At 49.9% G+C, this 22,292-nt stretch overlaps 1 protein-coding gene across 2 annotated transcripts; it reads left to right on the top strand.

Annotated features, from left to right (window-relative positions):
* The first annotated feature begins 445 nt into the window (after positions 1-445).
* Il17ra (interleukin 17 receptor A) lies at positions 446-20,629 on the top strand. Of its 2 annotated transcripts, none has more exons than XM_085687046.2 (13): positions 446-691; positions 8,069-8,093; positions 8,854-8,997; positions 9,676-9,788; positions 10,225-10,351; positions 11,948-11,995; positions 12,107-12,270; positions 13,424-13,507; positions 13,901-13,985; positions 14,932-15,048; positions 15,139-15,240; positions 16,964-17,005; positions 17,917-20,629. In XM_085687046.2, the coding sequence occupies exons 1-13, from the start codon at positions 566-568 to the stop codon at positions 19,413-19,415; spliced, it is 2,676 nt and encodes an 891-aa protein (XP_085543172.2). In that variant the 5' UTR covers positions 446-565; the 3' UTR covers positions 19,416-20,629. The 2 variants fall into 2 exon arrangements, with proteins under 2 accessions (XP_085543172.2, XP_048300319.3); XM_048444362.3 differs by having other exon boundaries at positions 447-691; positions 14,932-14,943.
* The last annotated feature ends 1,663 nt before the right edge of the window (positions 20,630-22,292 follow it).

Here is a 22,292-nt window from a genome sequence, read left to right as displayed (position 1 = left end):
CAGTATTTCATGGACTTGATAAATGTGACTTAAATTGTACGGTCCAGCCATCAAAGACTAGAAAGATGTGCAGGAAAATTAGAACAAATGAGCATTACGGCGATGAGATGGGCTCATTTCTCTATAAACAGCGCTACATATAGAGTGGAAAGAGACTGAGAAAACAGACTTCCTTTGCGTCCCCGAGTCGGGGACTAGACGAAAATGACTAAATGGAAAAATAGGTCTCGACAGGGTCAGAGTAAACGGGGAAGGTACGATGGCAAGGGCACTCCCGGCTCCATAGCAAGTTGTCAGAGGGCGGGGCCGGTAAGAGGCTCCAGTCCTTGGGGAGCCAAGGAGGCCAAGAGCGCACCTGGGCATGGCGGGGGCGGGGCCAGAGGAAGACCAGCCCCGCCCAAGGCCCGCCCCCTGCCCCTCCCGGCCCGCCCTCGAAGGAGCCGGAAGCCGGGGGAAGGAGGCAGTGCGAAGCAGACGAGCGAGAGTCCAGGGCTAGGAAAGCCCGTCGTGGGCCCTCTCCGTCCGGCAGAGCCAGCCACGAGCGCTCCGCGACGGGGCCAGAGCCATGGCGACTCCGCGCCACCGGCCCGGGCTCGCGCTGGGCGGGCTGCTCCTGCTGCTGAGCGTGCTGGCCTTGGGCCGCGCCTCCCCGCGCCTCTTGGACTTCCCAGCTCCGGTCTGCGCGCAGGAGGTGAGACTGAAGCCCGGCGGAGTGGGGCGCAGCGAGGATGCTGGGGCTGTCGGGGGTGGTGGAGGGGTGTCGTCGGACCGGCGGCGGTGGGAAGGGCGGTCGGGAGCGCGAAGAGCTGTCGAAAGTGGCGAAGGCCGTCGGGGATGCGAAGGGGTGGGCGGCCCAGGCTCCGGCGGGCTTGGGGAGGAACTCCGAGGAGGCCCCGGTCGTGAGCGCGACGTGGAGGCGACTCCAGGAGTGGAGTCGCGGTGCGTTCGCGGAATGAGAGGGACTTCTAGGGAAACTACGCGGGCGGCGGCGGTGTCACCGGCAGCGGGAGGCAGGAGTGACAATTCCCGTCGGGGCCTTCAAGTTGGGAGACGGAGACACCAGAGGCTGGCAGCTCTGAATGGACAGGGACCTAGAGAAGGAGCATTAGCCGGTTTGGATTGGCACCCAACTCCATGCTGCCTAGGAAGTCATCCTCCAGCTCTACCAGTTATCAGTCATCCCCAGCCCGGCCTCAGGCTGGGTAGTGCGGGCAAGCCCGGTGCCCAGGGGAATCAAACAGGATGTGGCCTGGCCACCAGCGGAGGGCTGTCAGATACCGCCCAGGGCGTCTCTCCACTACCATGTGTGTCCCAGAACCGAGAATCCCAGAATTGAGTTTTAACACGTGGGATGTGCTGAGTTGGAAGTCTGCCAATTTGTGACTACCAAGGAGGACCCCCCGCTGCGCTCGTAGGAAATTGACACACCCCTGTCGGTTAAGCTTTGCTGTTAAACCCGATTATCATTGTCCAAAAAAAAAAAAACAAAAACCCCAAAAACAAAATAACACCTAACCGGTGCAAAACAGACCGCCTGTTCTACAAATAAAATTTTCTCCCCTTCTTTGCTCCACTGGTTTTCCCAGCCCCTTCCCCTCCACTTCCACTGCTGACCCCAGAAACTATGTTCAGTAGCTGAGTCAGAGGATGTGAAACAAAAGGATAGTTCTCCTTATCTAATTTTGTAGATTTACCAAAAAGAGGGTGGACGGAGGGTGACTATTTTACAGGAAAAAAAAAAAAGTGTGTTTTTAAAAAGTCTGAGGGCTGTTGGGAAATGTAGTGATCCCCGTGTTGGGCAAAGCAGAGCGACATCTTCAGACAGGACAGAAGTGTCACAACACGGAGACCTGCTGTTTGTGGTTAGTCATTTGCCAAGGACCTTTTAAATACAAGTAAACTGAACCTGAAGAGAGACCTCCTGGGACTGCAGTGTCGGGGTGAAGCTGTCTTGATGTGGGAACTGTCTTGCAAAGGCAGCCGGGAGCTAGTGCTCTTTGTACAACCGGTGAGGCTGCAAAATTCCAGGGAGAAGGACAATAACTTCCAGCGGGGCTGTTTCTCATTGAAAAGACATTCGGGTGGCTCTGTTCCAGAGTGGGGGGCCTCAGAAAAGTCTGGTTTAAGTATTCATTCCTTCTGGTGGAAGGTGCTTGGGTCAGTGGCCCTAGGTGAGGCAGTGTCTGGCTGGAGGAGGTGGATGTCTGTGGGTCAGGAAAGAGAGATGGGCTGAGAACTGAGCTCAAGCGATGATGAAGTCTACAAAAGCTAACCTATAAAAAAAATAAAGGCTAACCTATGCTCCAAGCTACTGGCGCTGTCATAAAAGTTTTGGGTTTTGTGGTTGTTTTGGTTTGGTTTTTGTTTTGGTTTTTAATTTAGATTTTGTTTATTTTTTTATTTTATGTGTGAATGTTTTGCCTCCATTTATATATGTGCACCATATATGTGCCTGGTGCCTGTGGAGTTAATAGGCCGTTGTATGCCCTGGAACTAGAGTTAAAGACGGTTGAGAGCCACCACGTGGGTGCTGCGACTCTCACCCAGGCTCTCCCAGGACAGCTGCTTCTCACTGTTGAGCCATCCGCCTTTTTAGCCCCCTAAAGGGTTTGACTTTAATTGGAGAGGTGCTGGTGGCCACATTTCTCTTCAGCTTCCTCTCTCTTTCTTCCCCTCTGCTGGATCACAGACAACTAAACTCCAAAGGCTGGCAGCTTCCCTGTTCCATTTGTAAAAGGGGCTGGAGCTAGGGGTGTGACTAAGTGGTCTCTGGGTTCCAGCCCCATAACTACAGAAAAGGAAAGCCCACACTGTATCCATGACACAGTGTGGTTTGTTTCCACCACAAGAGGACTGGATGAGACCTCTTAGAGGGAGCCTACCACTTTCTAAAAATAAGAAGGTGGCTGTTGAAAACTGATTGATTTAGCACTCAGTGACTCCCTCCTGTGACTGGAATGAGGGAGGCTTCAGCATACCTGCCTCTTCCTTGCTCCATGCTGCAAGCACAGCCTAGGGGCTTGGTAAATCTGTGTTGTGTGAAAGTAGAAAAGAATAGAAGAGGGTAGGTCCCCTGCTTTTCAAGTGGTGGTAAACTGAGGTCATCACACTTGTTCTGGATGCCTGGAATTAGCACCTCAAAACCGGGGTGACTAATCTCCCCAAGAAAGCCACCTTAGAGACACCATAAGTAATTGTATTCCCCTGAATGCTTTTTCTTTGGTCTGCCTAGACTTATAATTCAGGTCCCCTAACTGCCGTTCTTCAGGAAAGCTAGTAAGCAGTGCACTGTTTACAGACAGGATGTATGCTACCATGACCAGTTCGTTTTCCTGAGTGCTTGTGGTTTTTACTCGTGGTAGAATGACTGTTTGGCATCGCCCTTTTGTGTGTGGTTGCCGGAAACTGTGCTCAGCCTTATCACTCTTCCCTAAGTCAAAGAGTTGTGCTCTGTGGTGCTCCTATGGTGGACGCTCTCCTGTAGGCAAAGCTACCGTGCCAGTGATGTAATCAGCAGGGAGCAAGCAGGTCCTGCCCCTGCTGACCAGCTCTCACCCTGGCTGCCCACTGCCTTTGTCAGGCTAATCTGCTAGCAGAAGACCCTGGCATCAGTTAGCAATCAGTCTGGAGCTCAGTCAGAAGACCTGGCCCCAGGCAAGCCTCGGCATCTCTTGAGCTGCAGCCCCGTGTCCTCCTCTCTAACAGGAGTGGTGCTCTCCTCACGGATTGTGGGGAGACCTCAGACTGTGCGCACTGGGACAGACCTATATCAGGTTGTTGGTAAAGTTTGCTCAATGCCCAGAGCTAAACCGTCATTCACTTCTTTTAATCATCTTGCTTTGAGTACAGAGGAGAAGCACATCATCTCTTTACTGGGAGTCAGGGTCATAGTGCTGGGGCATGGTTCTGGAGCAGAGCAAGCTTACTGTAGCTCTGGAACCTGGAGCCACCAGGCTGGTTTCCCTGTACCACAGGTGTGAGTTACCTAACGGTGGAGAGATATTCTGAGAAGTGTCTTTGTAGGTGACTGTCCTCACATGAACATCACAGAGTGCACACACACTGACCTGGATGGGACCATCAGTGGCTTTGTAAACAGAGACTGCTTGTTCATTTTCTGGCCTCCCAGTTCCGAATAATCACACAGAAACTATATTAATTCCAACACTGTTTGGCTGATGCCTCAGGCGTATTTCTAATTAGCTCTTACATCTTAAATTAACCCATTTTCATTCATTTATATTTTACCACGAGGCTCATAGTTTGTTACCTCTTGCTTCTTGGGCACCTACATGGCATCTGCCTCCTTCAGCAGCTACATGGCGTCTCCCTGACTCCGCCTACTCTCTCTCCATATCCTTGTTCAGATTTCCCACCTGGCTTTACTCTGCTAAGCCATTAGCCAAAGCAACTTCTTTATTAACCAATGGTAATAAAACATATTCACAGCATCCAGAGGGGCAGCCCACATCATGGCTTTGTGTAACCTCTTGATGTAAGCAAAGATGTGGTAAGATGCTGCCAGCATCACAGTTTAAAGTACAGGATTACACTCAAAAATAATGATAAAAAAAGGCAGTTCAATAAGTATCAGCTGCTATCATAACCTCTTCATCATTCTGAATATTCTCTGATTTCTATAAGATGGCTAGCTAAGCTATTCATGAGAAAATAGCTGATAAATGATTTTGGGGTTTTCTTTTTTTCGTTGTTGTTTTAGTTTGGTTTGCTTCTTTGAGACAGGGTTTCTCTGTGTAGCCTTGGTTGTCTTGAAATTTGATCTGTAGACCAAGCCGGTCTTCAACTCAGAGAACCAACTGCCTATGCCTCCTGAGTGCTAGAATTAAAGGCATGAATCACCACTGCCCAGCGATAAATAATACTCTTTTTTTAGATTGATCTGTCTGTCTGTTTATCTATCAATCATGTCTACAGTGTTCTGTTTGTATGTTTAACTGCACACTAGAAGAGGGCAACACATCTCATCATATGTGGTTGCGAGCCACCATGTGGGTGCTGGGAATTGAACTTAGAACCTCCGGAAGAGCAGCAAATATTCTTACCCTCTGAACCATCTTTCCAGCCCGATAAATGATATCTTTGTCTTTCTACTTTGGGGGAATGAGTGGTTGGTTGGTGTTGGTGTCTGGGATGATATTCACACTTGCCTGTGTGATGTTGCGATTGAACCAGACTGTACATGTGCTAAACATTTCCTACTGAATGATGCTCTTAGTCCTAGGGATAGGAATTTTGAAAGGATTAAGGAGGAAGCTGGGGAGAAAATTATTGGGCAGAACAAGGTTTGTATTAGTAGTGTCCAAAGATACATCAAATGGATCTTATATTATGAAGAAGATTACGGGGGCCAGGGCAACACAGAGAAACCCTGTCTGAAATTAATAACTAAGATAGCAGGCTGCTGTGGTGTGCAGTGGATAAAGGCGCCTGCCTCCCAACTGACAACCTGAGTTCCATCCCTGGGATCCAGAGGGCGAAAGGAAAGAACCAGCTCCTGAGAGTTGTCCTCTGGCCTCTACATATGTGTGCCAACGTGCGAAATTCAGACACACAGCAAATACAAACAATAAAGAAATTACAGGGGCTGAGGACGCGACTCAGTGGGTAAAACACTTGCTGAGCAAGCATGAAGCCCTGAGTTCAGATCCCAGCAGCTGCACCTGTAACCCAGTGCTAGAAAACAGGAGCAAGTGAGTCCTGGGGCTCACTGCCAGCTTGGAGCAGTGAACTCCAGATTCAGTGAGAGACCTCGTCTCAGAAAAAAATAAAATAAGGTAGAAAGACCCTATTTCCAAACAGCAGCAAAAGGTAGAGAAGTGACAGAGGAGGGCATCTCGACATCAACCTCTAGCTCCTACATATACCTGCACACATGTGCATATGTACCTCCCACACACGCATTAGTGTAAATTCTATACTGGAATTAAATTATAAGAAAAAATAAACGGGCTGGAGAAAAGGCTCAGTGGTTAAGAACCACTGCTCTTGCAGAGGACCAGTGTTCAGTTCTCAGCAACCATGTAGTGGCTCATGGCTGCTTCTAACTCTAGTTCCAAGGGATCCTACTTCCTCTTCTGACTTCTGAAGGCTGCAGGCATGCTTGTGGCATACAGACATACATGCAGACAAAACACCTATACACAAAATAAAAAGTCCCCTATTTCCTTCCCTAAATAGCATTTTTATTTGCTTATCTAATTTTAAAATCTTTTGTTTAGATTAATATCATAAACTTTCATTTTAAATTCATTTTTATCAAGTAATATAGGGATTCCTTTGCAAAGATTGTGCTGGTGTATTTAAAACAATAGCTCCCTATGTCACACCTAAACCTGTTCACCAAAGGCAGTCACTTAGGATGGGTCCATCCCCTCCTTTTGCCACCCTTGTATTTGTAACATGCCCCTCACCTACTGGTAGTGATGAACATCACTTCCCCTGCTCGCTCCTTGCCATTCCGCGTGCACCACAGTGATCATCAGCTTAGTGTAGTTACAGCAAGGCGACTGCTGTCTCTGGGGAGGCCACAGGTGGACTTGGATAGAATGTTTCTGGTAGTTTTTCCCTGCTCTCTTTCACAGATGATCATACATCCAGTTAGCAACAGGCAAGACTGAAGCAGTAGCTCTTGAAGTACCAAGAAGCAAGTACCATGCTGCCAGTTGTAGCATGCTTGTTGGCCAAGTGTCTCCCAACCCCTCCCACTTCTGCTGCAGCTAGTAGTGGGTAATAGAGAGTTACCCCAAATGGAGTATATATGTTTGCCGTTTCTGTAAGAGTTCCCAATCTCAAGGCCAATTCACAGGAGATACTATGGTGTTTGTCTGTCAGAGTGAGCAGAGACAGTCAGATGGGTCTTGCTCTAAACCTGCAAGGATCATTTGGCAGGCTGTAGTGTGAGTTCAGGGACAGTGAAGGACAGTTAACCAACCACAAAGAACTGGGTCAGGTACAAGAAGGCTGGACCCTGAGGGCATGTGAACTGATATCACAGACAGGTAGGACAGATGAAACAGCAGACTCAGAAGGGATCCTGGCATGACGTCAGGACTGTCCCTTGGCCCGTTTTGTGAATGAAGCCTGGGGCATCACATTGCCCTGAGTCCTGCACTCTGGTACTGACTCCAGCTAGGTAGGTGTCGGTACCCATCGTCCACACGGTGCATTGCTGTGTACCCATTATTATCCAGCTCTTCCTTCAGCTTCATGTCTGACTCTGGTCACAGGGTGGGTTGGGCCAGTCTGGGTAGTTGAGCAGAGCTTGAATTTCAGGGCTTCACCTTGCTGCCTTGCCAGCTCTGACTGTGGAGTACTGGATGCCAGCTCTAGAGGAGGTCCCCTACTGCCTGTGTCAGACACTGTCTAGGAGGCGGCTCTCTGAGCACTATTGCGAGCTGAGCTGCGCATAGTGATTCTCTCAGGGTTCCCTGAGCTGCATGTTGATGCCCAGTCTGAGAAGCCCTGTCCATGAAGAAATCCTGTCTTGAAAAGACAAACAAACAAACAAAAATGTAAATTTAACCTTTCACTTCTTAGGAAAATTGAAAACCTCGAAATTTAAGGACTTCCTTTGCCAGACAACCCTCTCTGTTTTGTTTTGTTTTTTGTTTTTGTTGTTGTTTAAATTCCCAGCTCATAACAGTTATTCAAAAAGCCTCCAGTTCTAGCCCTGCCTGGTGGCCTTTAATCCTAGCACTCAGAGGCAAGCTGATCTCTGTGAGTTCCAGGTCATCCAGGTCTTACATAACAAGCCTTGGGCCAGCCAAATCTACATAGTAAGACCCTGTCTCAGAAGCCAAAAAAAATCAAAACAAATTTAAAAGCCTCCAGTTATGTGTGCTGTCTGCCCACCACACTGGGCATGTGCCTCCTTGACTGGACACAGGGGACAGAAGTGCAGACTCCGTGACCTGAGAGCAGAGCAGCCCCCAGATGTGAGGAGGCAGGAGGGCTGTGGGAACTGTTCTCACGTGGGTGTGACAGGCGGGTGGGGCCGCGGCAGCCTGCTCTTCCTCATCTGTAATCACGACTTGCTTTCTTCCCACAGGGGCTGAGCTGCAGAGTCAAGAATAGTAAGTCCTCTTTTTCTGTTCCACTTATTGCTGCTCTGTTAATGAAGTGAAGGCCTCCTGCTGACTTCCGCAGGAGCCTCCTGCCTGCTCTGGGTGGGGGTCATCATTGCTGGGGCCATCTTGTGTATAGGCTCCAGTGCCCCTTGTGGAAAACCTTCATTCGTTATGCAGAAGCTGGGCAGTACTAGCTGCCATCTGGGTTAGTACCCTAGTCTACCTGACCTTACACCCGATCCATTCAGTTTGTCGCAGGCATCCATGGTGCTGGCTTGCTTTTATATTTTTATTTGTTTACCCATTTTTTTTGTCCATGAGAAGTATTTTTCCTATGCTGGATATAGAACCCAGGTCCTTAGACATAGTAGACAAATACTCACCACTGAGCCACAATCACCAGCCCTTGGTTTGTCTGTTTGTTCTTAAGTGATGAGGCACCTGCTTCAGTCTCAGTGCTCACTGGGTGATGACATAAAAACACAGAAGCTCTCGTTACTGCCCCTTCCTCCTGTGCCCCCATTTCCAATGACTACGTCTTTTCAAACCCTTCTCCCCAGATGTTCTTTAGACCCAGACTTTGGTGGGCATCCCAACCAGCATCAGAAAAGAGCAGACAGGGCATAAAGCTTGCCGAGGTCACAGCTGGAAGGTCGAGAACTTTGCAGATGATGAACCATCCATGTTGGATCTCGCAGCTCTCAGGATGCTTTAGGAGGCTCTCAGGGTCTTGGTTGCAGGTCTCTGATGTTGTTCTCCTGGCCAGGTACCTGTCTGGATGACAGCTGGATCAACCCTCCAAACCTGACCCCGTCTTCCCCCAAACACATCCGTGTCCAGCTGAACTTCTCCACCCAGCACGGAGAGCTAGTCCCCGTGCTGCACATTGAATGGACACTGCAGACGGATGGTGAGTGGCCGCATCAGCCAGGGCTTAGGTTTGCTCTTCTGAAGAGACCACTGCTGACTCATGTTTGGTGCTGGAAACTCCGTCCCCTACACAGCAAGAGCTTCTCTGGTGTTAGATATGTGCCCACAGAGTGTCTTCTATCCACACTGTCTTTGTGAAAGGCCTTCCCTTGCATTAACTTTTTATTACATGGAAAGAAAAGGGCAGTGGTTAATTATATAAATAATTCCAAATATTTGCTAGAAAAAATGGTAGCCGTTTGCCAGCTGCTTTTTCTCCTAGCTTAGGAGCCAGCACCTTTAAAAACATGCTCCAGACCTCGTTAGGGGGGGAAGGACAGCAGAATTTCTGAACAGAGCAAGCCCAGATCTGCAAAGGGGCGGCAGCAGGTGCTCTCTGTAGGTCCCTCTGCTGTGCTCAATGCCTGCAACTGGAGCAGTCTCTGAGAGGGTGAGGAGGGCTGTCTTTGTCATTGTGTCCTACTGGCTCTAGCCACATGGTTGCAAAGTCTTTGTGCTACTTCCTAGTACTGAGTGTCCCTGGCCCTTGTCCTGCTAGGAGGTACTTTCTGCAAGTAGGGAAGTGGGGAGTTAGGGAAGAGGGCAAAGGGGGAAGTGTTACACCCTGGGCACTGGGGTTGTTTTGCATCTGTGTGCCCCTCTCCTCTCTGGTCTGCAGCCAGCATTCTGTACCTCAAGGGAGCAGAGCTGTCCATCCTGCAGCTGAACACCAACGAACGGCTCTGTGTTGAGTTTGAGTTTCTGAACAGCCTGACGCATCATCATAATCGGGTAAGAAGGCAGCTTGATTGGACTGTGTTCAAGATGGCTTCCTGCTGTGAGCCATAGTGAGGAACGGATCCTGGCACACCCACCCTTGCTTATTATTGTGCCTCCCACTTGACCTAGCTGTCTTTTTTATTTTATTTTTTAAATTCATAGTGCTGAGGGCCGAACCGAGGCATTCTGTAAGCCTGGTTCATTTGTGTGTGTGTGTGTGTGTCCCCTACGCCCATCATTCTTCAGCATGTGAATGGCATGGCTGTCTACATGGATGTTTTTAAACAGGTAGAAAGGACAATGGCATCATGCCTCTGATTTTGGATATCCTTTTATCTTTTTTTTTTTTTTTTTGGCTGATTGTGGGGAGGTATGAGATTGGGACTTTGGATACAGGTGACTGAGGGTGTTGTGTGACCCATCCCACCTCTTCTTCCTGTGTCCTCAGTGGCGGTTTTCCTTCAGCCACTTTGTGGTAGATCCTGGCCAGGAGTATGAGGTGACAGTTCACCACCTGCCCAAGCCCAAACCTGATGGAGACCCAAACCACAAGTCCAAGATCATCTTGGTGCCTGGTAAGAGTGCCCTTTCTGAGTGTCCACTTGGTACTGGGCTCTGGGTGACCAGCAGGGCGCTCAGATAGCAGAGTCCAGCCTGCTCCACAGTGGCCGCAGATCCAGAGCCTGAGAGCGCCTCCCGCTGAGGCTGAAGCCTTTATGTCTTGAAGACGGAGTCTGTCCTCTGCTGGCACATTAAATGTGTAGAGAGATCCCAGGGGTGTGATGGCAACCAGAGAAGTATTCCATCCCAGAGAATGTCAGCTCCTGGAAGGGTGGCGCCTGTGCTGCCCTCCTGGACTTGGCTTCCCTCACTTTGTTCACGCCCCACATCCCACCTGCATTTGTCCAGCACGCATCCTACATACCCTGTTCTCGCCTCACCAGTCCGTGCTATCTGTGGTCACCACCAACCACATTTGAACCACATCTTTCTGTGTCATTTTTGTTTGTTTGGTTTTGGTTTTTCAGTGTAGGGTTTCTTAGCAGCTATGGAGCCTGTCCTGGAACTCTCTCTGTAGACCAGACTAGTCTCAAACTCACAGAGATCCGCCTGCCTGTGCCTACCGAGTACTGGGATTAAAGGTGTGAGCCACCACCCCCCAGCTTGTTTGTTTTATTGGTGACTGTGGAAAGAGAATTCAGGGCCTTACACACTGAGCAAACACTTTACCATTTAGCCACACCCCAGCCCAAGAAATACTTGTTAAAGATGGCAACAACTCCTCGCACAGAAGCACACCCGCACGAGTGCACATCTGCTCATCTGCTGTCTTTGTGGTACTGAGTGTTGTCGATTCATTTTCACTGGTTTCTTCTATAGAATTAACCTGTGAAAAGCAGTAATTTTCCACTGTATGTGCAGAGCCCAGGGCCACATCACACACAGGGGGCTCAATAGGTACTTGCTAAATGACTGAGAACTTGTTAGAAACATGATTTCCAGGTGCTCAGTGGCAAGGTGCCTGTCTGGGTTTGACCCTCAGTTCTATGGCCACAAAAGGAAAAATATGAATGAATGAATGAATGAATGAATACATGCTGACACTTGGCCCTCAGCCAGGGCTCCTGTGAGAAGTCAGAGAGGCTGCAGCGGCGGACAGAAGGCCTCCGGAGTAGAAAAGGTAGAGGCCATACTGGACGAAAGTCATGTACATAGAAAATTGGAGTAAACCAGGGATTTCTGGCCACGTGAAGCAAGCTCTGAGCTCAAGAGCAGTGTGTTTGAGTCAGGAGGGCTCCCTAAGATAGGAACCAGGTTGCCCCATTCCATGGGATCTCTGGCCAGGGGCAGCTATCTGGGCCTGGAGCAGGCTGTGAAGGGGTGTCTTTGAACAGGCTCTCCAGGAGCACAGCAATCTTGGCCCCCGTTTCAAAAATGTGCAAAACCAAACTGGGTTTAGTGGTTCATGCCTTTAATCCCAGCACATGGGAGGCAGAGGCAGGTGGATCTTTGTGAATTTGAGGTCAGTCTGGCCTATAGTGAGTTCCAGGACAGCTAGGACTATGTAGAGCATCCCTGTCTCAGATAAACAAAACGAAAGCCCAAAATCTTCAGGGACAAACTCTCTCAAGGCAAAGACTTACTGATTTCTTTTTTATTGGGGTTGGCAGACTGCGAGGACCCCAGGATGAAGATGACTACGTCATGTGTGAGCTCAGGTAACAGGCTGACCTAGAAGACCTTGACCTGGGCACATTATCATGCACAACACACGTGCTCATGGGCACACACACCTCTCCTCCTTCCCACCTACCCTGTACCCTTGGCAGGCAGCCTGTGGGATCCCAACATCACTGTGGAGACCTTGGACACCCGGCAGCTGCGAGTGAGCTTCACCCTGTGGAACGAGTCCACCCCCTACCAGATCCTGCTGGAGAGTTTTCCACACTCGGAGAACCAAAGCTGCTTTGATGACATTCATCAAATCCCTGCGGTACCTGTATTTCCTGCCCCCTCAGACACAGATTACACACCTCTCAAATCCTCCAGTTTCCTCCCTCTTGGCCCTAGCTAACCCTGTTGCCAGAGCCCAGCACTGTGCTCACGTGCACCTGGCTGTTGCCTTTCTCTCTCAGAAGGCAGAGGGTTCTGGTATCTTTGTGGTTTGTTGAGAATAGTTTGTGAACATAGCTAAAATGACTGAGTAAGCTTTAGACTGTGAATCTAAATACAGAGGCTTAAGTTCTCCCTTTCCCAAGCCTTGTGGTGAAGCTCAGATTAGATTGCAATTGAAAGTAAAAAATGTCTCTGCCGAGGCTTCTGCTGTCTTCTCCCAGACGAGAGAAGTAGATTGAAGTTATAAGGTATTAGTTGTTAACTAAAATTTCATTTCATCCCATCAATCTGCTGGAGATTTGGCTTAATAACATCACTTGATTTTCATTCAGTAGATGTAAGATAAAGGTTTGCAATCCTTAAATAACAGAAGCTAAACTTAAAAGGTTCCTTAGGCCTTTGAAGTCCCTAGGCTAATTGTGTTCTAAACTTGTAGTTTAGGGAACTAATTATGGAAGGGTAGTGGGAGGGTTTAAGTGGAAAGAGTAATTAGAGTGTCAGGTTTTGTTACTTTCTCTGCTTCCCTAATAGTTAACTGTTTTGAGGATCCCTTCATGACTGAATCTTCAGTTGGTAAAGTAGTGATGATACTAGCCAGCCCACCACCCCACCCGTATTTTCCACATCCCATCCAGTGTGTGCTCTCCACATCTCCACATTCTTGCCTGGCCTCTGTATTTATTCTACTTCTTCTCAAAAATTATTTTGAAATTTAAAAAGAAATGAGATTAAGACAGAGGGAGTAGGTAAGACGAGGCCAGGAGGCAGAAAGTGTGCTGTGCTCTCTGCATCCCTGCCATACAGGCATCGATTGGTGCCCTAGTCCCAGCAGCCAGAGCAAATGTGCCTGAGTTCACCACAGGCTAGTCCCCCTGCAGAAATGACAGTTTTCCTGGAGTGGAAATCAGAAAAGCATTTCTCCCTCTGGGGCTTGTAAGAGGGGCACTGGCCCACAGAGGGCCGCTTTCCCAACAGCTTTCTTTGGAGATGTACAATCCCAAGGTCTCACCAGCTTCTGCTTCTCTCTCCAGCCCAGACAAGAAGAATTCCACCAGCGGGCCAACGTCACACTCCCTCTAAGCAACTCTAACTGGTGCTGCCGCCACCACGTGCAGGTGAGTGGGTAGAGTGGCAGGAGAGTAGTGTGTGCAGGAGGCCTTCCAGAGGGATTAGGCTGGCAAGGAGGGCAGCTCCAGCCACTACTGGCTAGGAGCCTCTGGCTGCCTTCTCCTCCTGGTCCTCCCAGCCTGATATGAGTGGGAAACCTGGTCTAACAGCCACCCTGGAAAATAAGGAGCACAGGCCTGTTGAGATGAAGTCTTACCGTATTCCCCAGGCTGGCCTTGAGGAGACAGCCTCGGCTTCCCAAGCAGCTGGGGTACAGGTCCACACTACCACATGCGGCCCAGCAGCTACATGGAGTCCCGAGTCTGGCCAACCAGGGTCTGTCACTCACATCTGATCCCAGAGTGTGGGTAGGCATCTTGTTCACCCTTCTGCTCCCCCAGGTCCAGCCCTTCTTCAACAGCTGCCTGAATGACTGCTTGAGACATGCTGTGACCGTGTTCTGCCCAGACATCCCAAAGACCTCAGGTAGGAGAGAAACGGTTGTCGTTGGTATACATGGGTCCTGACTGTGGGAGAGGGAGATTTAGTTCTGAACTAGGGTAGTGAAGGCAGAGCGCAGAATGACGTTCGTGGGCTGGACTGCTTGCCACCTGTCACAGCTCTGCACCTGAAGGCAAAGGGCTTTACCTTTCTTACCAACTCAGTTTCTGTGGCTGAAAAACAGATAGTTATTCCCACCAGGTTAGAATTATGTACCACAGAAGTGCCTTAACATGCCAAGTTCATGTATGAGAAAACTGAGGCACGGGTATTAATTTGCCCATGTTCACACAGCCAAGACATAGCCCTGGATTCCTACTTGAGCTTGTAGGGGTTGGCAGCCACATGTCCCTGGCTCTCAGCTTCTGCCGCGTGCAAATCAAATGGGGGCAGGTGTGGCACTGTGGTGGAAGGAGCCTTGGCCCCCATGGAAAGAATAGTATTGCTTTGAGCTTTGACTGAACAGGCTCCAGAGAGAAAGGTACACCAAGTGTATGGTGCCTGGCTGCAGGGTTAAGGCTGTCTGTGCTGTCTCTGGTGGGGTAAGACATCAGGGAGCATCTCTGATAGGTTAAAGCCGTTAATGGGAATCTGTGATCAGTTAAGGCCATTGATGGGCATCTGTGATAGGTTAGGGCCATTGATGGGCATCTGTGATAGGTTAGGGCCGTTGGTGGGCATCTGTGATAGATTAGGGCCATTGATGGGCATCTGTGATCGATTAGGGCCATTGGTGGGCATCTGTGATAGGTTAGGGCCATTGATGGGCATCTGTGATAGGTTAGGGCTGTTGGTGGGCATCTGTGATAGGTTAGGGCCATTGGTGGGCATCTGTGATAGTTAGGGCCATTGGTGGGCATCTGTGATGGACTTGGGTGACTGCTAATCATTAAGAGTAACCCTGTCCCTATTTCTTTTTGTTCTATTACAGATTCCCTTGCAGGTAAGTCCTTCCTACAGTCAAGGTCATTCCCAAGGGACCACAAGAGGCCCCAGCTGATCCCTGAGCCAATCCAGGAAGGCAAGCTGTACCCACAGCCGCCAAAGGGTGAAACCATTAGTGTAGCCTGGTACAGGACAGAGCCTGGGCGGGAGTGTGGGGGGCCCACCCAGACTCACGCTGTTCTGCTTGTCACAGACTCTATTCCCCTGTGGGTGTACGGCTTCATCACGGTCATTGCCATTCTGCTGGTGGGCTCTGTCATCCTGCTGACCATCTGCATGACCTGGAGGCTTTCTGGTAAGGAGTGTGCTGGGGCTTCCTCTCTTCTCTTTTCCCATGTGTCCTCCCTTCTTGCCCCAGCCTCCTGTCATGCTCTCTTAAAGGGGTATCCTTCACTCTGCCCTTCCATGCCTAATTAAGGATAGACCTAATGATCTCAGCTATCAGGAACCTAGAACCAGGCACCTGTCTGACCTGAAATCAAAGACCAGCTCCATGTGGAGCTCCCTGAGCCTCAGACTTCTCTATGACAAGATGGCAGTTGCAATGATCTGCACGTCCTCAGGTGCTGGGAGGTTTAAAGAGAACAACAAGTGGGAACTCTCCCTCAGAGCTTGCTTGGCTCCTGGTGTTTGCTCAGTGCCGTTTGCCACAGTGATGTTTTTGTTGTTCAAGTTAGTGTCGCTAAACTCAACAGATTGGAAGGAGCTAGGGTGGGATTTCCCTGCATCAGCCACAATCACTCAGACAGAGCAACCTCATCCTCAAGTCCCCAGCCTTGTGCCTCTGAGCACAGAGACAATCCTGGGGCAGCAGGGTGTGACAGAGAAGACTCAGGCTCTTAACCCTGACTCAAAGAGCAGACTTTGCTCTCACCGACTTTGTACTCAGAGGAGTCACTTGCCCTTAGGTTTCGTTTCCTTTTCAGTAAAATGGGTGCCTCCAAGAACCTGGGGTAACTGCTCATCCCCACATGCTCTTCTGCTGGCCAAGTTCTAATCTGGAGGAGGGGGATGACAGGCTAAAGGGCTAAGCTTTCCCTGTCCTGGGACAGAATGTGTCTTCAGTCATCTGGGAAGCTATTTCTACACTTGCCGATATCCATGTGGACTATGGTTCATCTTGAACTGTGGGGCCCACAGAATTCTGGGGAGAGTCATGTGACATCTCAACATTAATACTGAACCATGCCCCAGCTGCTATTTACATTTCCTGCTGTTGCCTAGAGTGTTCCCACCACGGGGAGTTGAACAGGAGAAACCTCACTCACTAGTCATTAGACTGGCTTTTGACAGTTCTGGGCAAAGACCCAAAGAATGAGGGTTGAAATTAAGATTCTAAATCTCTTCTTTAGGAGCCGTAATTTAGAGGTAGAACACTTGCATAATATGCATGGGGCCCTGGGTTCCTTCCCTGGACCAAAAAGAAATAATCCTCCTGGTCATGTGTCCAAGGGCAACCATTACCTAAGAATATGGTTCCCCTTCCTCAGCTTGAGAACACGAGGAGGAAATGTAGCAAGGGCCATGGGGGCTGCTTCTGGGAGGCAGTGTTGTAAGATGTCTGCTTCCTGCGTGGACCGCCCTTCCTCCAGTGGAGTCTGCTTACAGAGGTCTAGGAAGCAGAACCCTAGAGAGGGACTGCTAGGGAGGACACCCCAGCTCAGGTCTCTGGCTCCCCATTTGCTGAGTACCACAGATAATCCATGCCCCAGCTGACTGAGGGGCCCAGCACTTCCCACAGTCTCTAGACGGTAACACCACAGACCCATTACTCAGAGGGGAAAGTGGAGTGTCAGGCATTAGTAGCTCTCTATTCATACAGCTTCCTGGAGCAGCTGACTCGGCCCTTACACCCATACAGCTATATGCCTCTGTCTCTGCAGAGGCCCGGAATATCTTGTCACCAACTAGAGCCTGCTCCCTTGTTCCCTTCGTCACTCAGTACCCACTGGCCCCGACACCTGTGAGCTGGTCCCTTTTCTCTTGAAGCCACTCAGTAAGATTTCTTTTCCCTGCAGGTTCTGATCCTGAGAAACACAGCGATGACTCTAAATGCAGTGGTGAGTAGCATGTGCGCTGTGGGCACAAGGCCGTTCTCTAAAGCCTGGCCGTGGGCTGCTGGGGTGGATGGATAGGATGTGTCTCTGGTCGGACTTTCAGAAGGTTCGATCCTCACTTAGGACACATATCCACCTCATGCAGAAAGGGCTTTTGGGTAACCAAAACAACAGGGCCCAGAAATTAAAATTTTCTTTTTCTTATTGCTTGGCCAGAAAAGGGAAGGTGAACATTTTGTGGGGAGCATTCTTCCTGAGTGGGTTTATTTTCCCCAGGCAGATCCTTGTACCTTTTAGTATTTTTATTTATCTTGATTTAGGAGGTCTCGAGGTCTTACTATGCAGCCTTGCCTGGCCTGAAACTTACTATCAAGCTGTCCTAGAACTCATAAAGATCCTCCTGTCTCTGCCTCCCAAGTGCTGGAAAAAAGGGCTGTACCACCACAGCCTTTTTTAAAATTTAAAATGATTAAAGTATCAGCCAATAACCAGATGGAACTGTGGTGGGGGGGAGTGCAGGAGCAAAGGAGGAGGGAGATCGGTTCTTCTTTATCCAGGCCCTTCACTGATTTCTCAAACATCACAGCAAGGCAGTGTGGCAGCATCTGGCCCACCCAGAAAGCTGTTAGCTGAAGACATAGCCAAGCTCTACCTTTGGTACAGGTAGCAGCAGGCTGTCTCTGGAGCAGTGGTTCTCACCTTTCCTAATGCTGCATCCCTTTAATACAGCTCCTTATATTATGGTAACCCCCAGCCATAAAATTATTTTTGTTACTACTTCATAGCTGTAATTTTGCTATTATGAATTGTGATATAAATATCTGATATGCCACAAAGTTGAGAACCCCTGCTCTAGAGGGTGCTGCCCAGGTCCAGCGTGTGAGCATCAGCTCGTATTCTCTTGTCTCTCACAGGCATCTCACCAGTAGCTGAGCTCACTCCCCCGCCCCTGAAGCCCAGGAAAGTCTGGATCATCTACTCAGCCGACCACCCCCTCTACGTGGAAGTGGTCCTCAAGTTCGCCCAGTTCCTGATCACTGCCTGTGGCACTGAAGTAGCTCTTGACCTCCTGGAAGAGCAGGTTATCTCAGAGGTGGGGGTCATGACCTGGGTAGGCCGACAGAAACAGGAAATGGTGGAGAGCAACTCCAAAATCCTCATCCTCTGCTCCCGAGGCACCCAGGCCAAGTGGAAGGCCATCTTGGGTTGGGCTGAGCCTGCTGTCCAGCTACGGTGTGACCACTGGAAGCCTGCAGGGGACCTTTTCACAGCAGCCATGAACATGATCCTGCCAGACTTCAAGAGGCCAGCCTGCTTTGGCACCTACATTGTTTGCTACTTCAGTGGCATCAGTAGCGAGAGCGATGTCCCCGACCTCTTCAACATCACCTCCAGGTACCCACTCATGGACAGATTTGAGGAGGTTTACTTTCGGATCCAGGACCTGGAGATGTTTGAGCCTGGCCGGATGCACCATATCAAAGAACTCACGGGGGAAAATTACCTGCAGAGCCCGAGTGGAGCGCAGCTCAAGGAGGCTGTGGGTAGGTTCCGGGAGTGGCAAACCAAGTACCCCGATTGGTTCGAGCGCGAGAACCTCTGCTTAGCAGGTGACCAAGATCTCCCGTCCCTGGAGGAGGAAGTGTTTGAAGACCCACTACTGCCACCAGGGGGAAGAATTGTCAAACAGCAGCCCCTGGTGCGGGAGCCTTCTGAGGGCTGCCTGGTGGTGAATGTCTGTGTCAGTGAGGAAGGAAGTGGGGTAGCAAAGCTTGATCCACAGCTGCGGCCACAGAGAAAATCCGTGGCTCAGACTCTCCAGACCATGGTGCTGCCGGCAGAGCAAGTGCCTGCAGCTCATGTGGTGGAACCTGTCCCTCTCGCAGATGGCAGTGGAGCTGCAACCCAGCTGACCCTGGCAGAAGATAGCGAGGCCAGCCCGCTGCTGGGGGCCCAGAGGAACAGCGTCCTCTGCCTCCCTGTGGACTCAGATGACTTGCCTCTATGCAGCACTCCGATGCTGTCACCTGACCACTTCCACGGTGATGCAAGAGAGCAGCTAGAAAGCCTGATGCGCTCGGTGCTGCAGCAGAGTCTGAGCGGACAGGCCCAGGAGAGCTGGGCGAGGCCCGTGGTGCTCCAGGAGCCCTGCACTTCCTCTGAGGAGGAGCAGCGGCAGTCAGTGCAGTCGGACCAGGGCTACATCTCCAGAAGCTCCCCGCAACCCCCTGACTGGCTCACAGAGGAGGAAGAACCAGAACTGGATGAGTCAGCTGAGCCTCTGTCTCCTGAGGTCCTGCAGAACCTGAGGAACCTCCAGCGGCAACTCTTCTTCCAGGAGCTTGAGAAGAACCCTGGCTGGGACAGTTTGGATCCACGGAGACCAACCACCGAAGAGCAGGCTCCCTCCTAGAGTCTCCTGATGCTGGTGCTTAAGAGGATGTACATTGTACTGGTGTGTATGTGTGTGTGAGAAGTGGCAGCTTTGGAGATGTGAATCTCTGAGTTTGACATAGTGGTGTATACCTGAAGTCCCAGCACTTGGGGCCTGAGACTTGATGATCCCCTGAACCCAGGAGTTCAGGGCCAGTGTGGGCAACAGAGCAAGACCTCAGAAAAATAAGATTCTGATCCCTAGACACCCCCTTTTACTTGATAGGCACATCTGGTCGTCATCATACAAGAATCCACAGCATGTTTCCAGGCTCTCATAGCCAAGTGGGTCACTCATTCCTGGAGCATCTGTTCTGTACCTTACTATGTATGCATCAGGATTTGGGATTAAAAAATAAGTCACATGACACAGCCTTGGCCACCAAGAAACTTAAAAACCAGTAAGGATGAAAAATTAGTCAGTATGGTAATAGGAGACATGAGGCTGCTGCCCTGGGCCACAGAAAGAACCCCCAGAACCTGAGAGCTGAGATTTTGGAAGGGGAGCAGCCTGTGGCTTGAGTATTATGCAGGAGCTGGAGCTCAGGGTGGAGAGAACTTTGAGGCTAGGGCGGGAGCAGCTGGAGACTCATTCCTAAGTGGATCTGCTGCCCTGTGGGGGAGGAAACTGCATGCCAAATATACCCAGAAGTCTTCTCAGAGCCATTTTGTACAAAGAGTCAGGATAGAAATGGGGGCTGCAAAACTTAAGAAGCAGGAAGAGGCGTGTGAAATCCTGAGCTCAGGTGCTGGCTGCCAGTCTGTGGGAAGGCTGGTGTGTAGTTCTTCATGGACTGCAGCCACCGGATCCCAGCAGCTTGGGGCCCAAGACCCTCAGCTCTGCCTCAGGGTATAGTAGTGGAGCAAAGATGTGGAGGTTGTGTGATGGGGGACATGGCAGTGGGCAACACAGCAGACCCTCTGAGATGAGAGGAAAGTATGTCACTGTGTGCCTAAGGCGTAAGGAAAGGTTTAACGTAGCTCCTGGGGTGCCGTCTTGGGGCAGATAGCAGGCTTGGGTCCTAGAGCATACACAGGTGTGCGTGCCCTGGGCCCCATGCTGTCCACTGCCAACCCTACAGGCTTCAGGGAGAAAAGTATGAAGTGCTGTGGGCAAAGCAAAAGCAGTGTTTCCATGTGTGCATATGTGTGTGCCTTAATAAAGACTTAATTAAAGTCACTGTGTTGGTAAGAGCTCATAGTTGTTATTGATCACCTCTCACTGTAAGTAAAGAAGTTCCAGATAAACCTTGCCTGGTATTAGCAAGTCCTTGAAGTTTCTAGTCTCAGAGTGTGTGGTCCATATCCAGCCCTGCCACAGCTAAGGGTCACGTGAGAGAAAGAAAGCCCCTTCCACACATCAGCCTTTGTCAACTCTGTTTCCTCTCAGAAATTCTGGCAGTGAGGGTCCTTGGGTCTGGATGCCAGTCAAGCTTGTGACATCCCCCCAGCTTCACATGTGGATGAAGCATCAAGCTCTCCCGGCAGCGAGTCAGCCCACAGCAGCACAGACTTGCCCCCCCGCCATAGTGTCCTCTCCAGTTTGGCCCAGTGCTTGCAACCCTCAGCTTCCAGCTGCTGCTCATTAGAGGGGATCAGTAAATTGATTCTTCTGCCCCCCTTTTCCCCTAATATCTTTATTGAGACGTTCACACATCATGTAGATTACAATTGGCCCTATATCGAGTGGTTTGGGATTTTTAGAGTTGAGCAGCCATCAGTAGGATCACCTTTAGACCACGTCTGTTACCTCAGAAAGAGACTTGGGACTCTTCATTACCACCCACAGCCCTGGCTTTTGTCTTAATTATTTTACATAATTCTATTTTTAATATTTATTTATTATGTATACAATGTTCTCTCTGTGTGTATGCCTACAGACCAGAAGAGGGCACCAGATCTCTTTACAGATGGTTGTGAGCCACCATGTGGTTGCTAGGAATTGAACTCAGGACCTCTGGAAGAGCAGCCAGTGCTCTTAACCTCTGAGCCACCTCTCCAGCCCCCTTTCTCTCACTTTCTAGACGTGTCTGTTCCAAAGTTTCCATGTAATGGGATCAGAATTTTCCGGGTCTCTTGACTTGTTTCATGTTCTTCCCACCCCATCGCTCCTTGGAGGTCTTTGCTCATCGTGAATGTTAGAAATTCTATAAACCGATGTCTGCTGTCAGAAAAATGCCAAAATCATCAAGAACATTAAAATCATCCTTCATGCTTGAGGAGCCATGCCTAGTGAAACTGCTTTGGCCTGGCATGGTGGCACATTTGAGAGGCTGAGACAAGAGGTCGTCCAAGCCAGCACTGGTTACAGTTAGTTAGACCCTGTCTCAAAACAAGAAAAAATGAAAAAAGGTGGCTCTACGGGTAAAGGTATTTGCTAGCAAGCTTACTATCCTGAATTCAATCCCTGGGGCCCATCAGGAAGGAAAGACTTTGACCTCAGCACGAATTTCATGGCACATATAACACGTGACACACATGTCAATAAACAGGAATAAATTGAACCCTTTTTGGGGGGCTAGGTGTGGCTCAGAGATAGGGCACTTTCCTAGTACACGTGCATCCTTGGGGTTGGAGATGGCTGATGAGCATGCACTGCTCTTGCAGAGGACCAAGTACCAAGCGTCCACACGGCAGCTCACAATTACCTGCAACTCCGGTTCCAGGGGATCCATTGCCCACTTTTGGCCTCTTCAAGCACCAGGCATGTGCACGGTGCACATTCATACAGGCAAAACACTCATGCACAAAAGTCTAAGATTTTATTTGCAAGAAGAGCACCTCACTGATAGAAGCCACTGCCCCCACATTCTGCTTTCTTAACTCTTTGTTCATCTCCTAAAAAGTAGTAGGGGAG

The sequence above is a fragment of the Myodes glareolus genome, chromosome 3, assembly GCF_982192425.1.
Source record: "Myodes glareolus chromosome 3, mMyoGla1.1, whole genome shotgun sequence".
Taxonomy (NCBI): Eukaryota; Metazoa; Chordata; class Mammalia; order Rodentia; family Cricetidae; genus Myodes; species Myodes glareolus.
The sequence above is the reverse complement of the archived record's forward strand: the minus strand, read 5'-3'. Positions and strand labels throughout refer to the sequence as shown.

Coding starts and splice junctions, on each gene's coding strand:
- Il17ra (XM_085687046.2), top strand. CDS start 566: ATGGCGACTCCGCGCCACCGGCCCGGGCTCGCGCTGGGCGGGCTGCTC. Junction 692..8,068: donor CTCCGGTCTGCGCGCAGGAG/GTGAGACTGAAG, acceptor TTCTTCCCACAG/GGGCTGAGCTGCAGAGTCAA. Junction 8,998..9,675: donor ATGGACACTGCAGACGGATG/GTGAGTGGCCGC, acceptor TCTGGTCTGCAG/CCAGCATTCTGTACCTCAAG.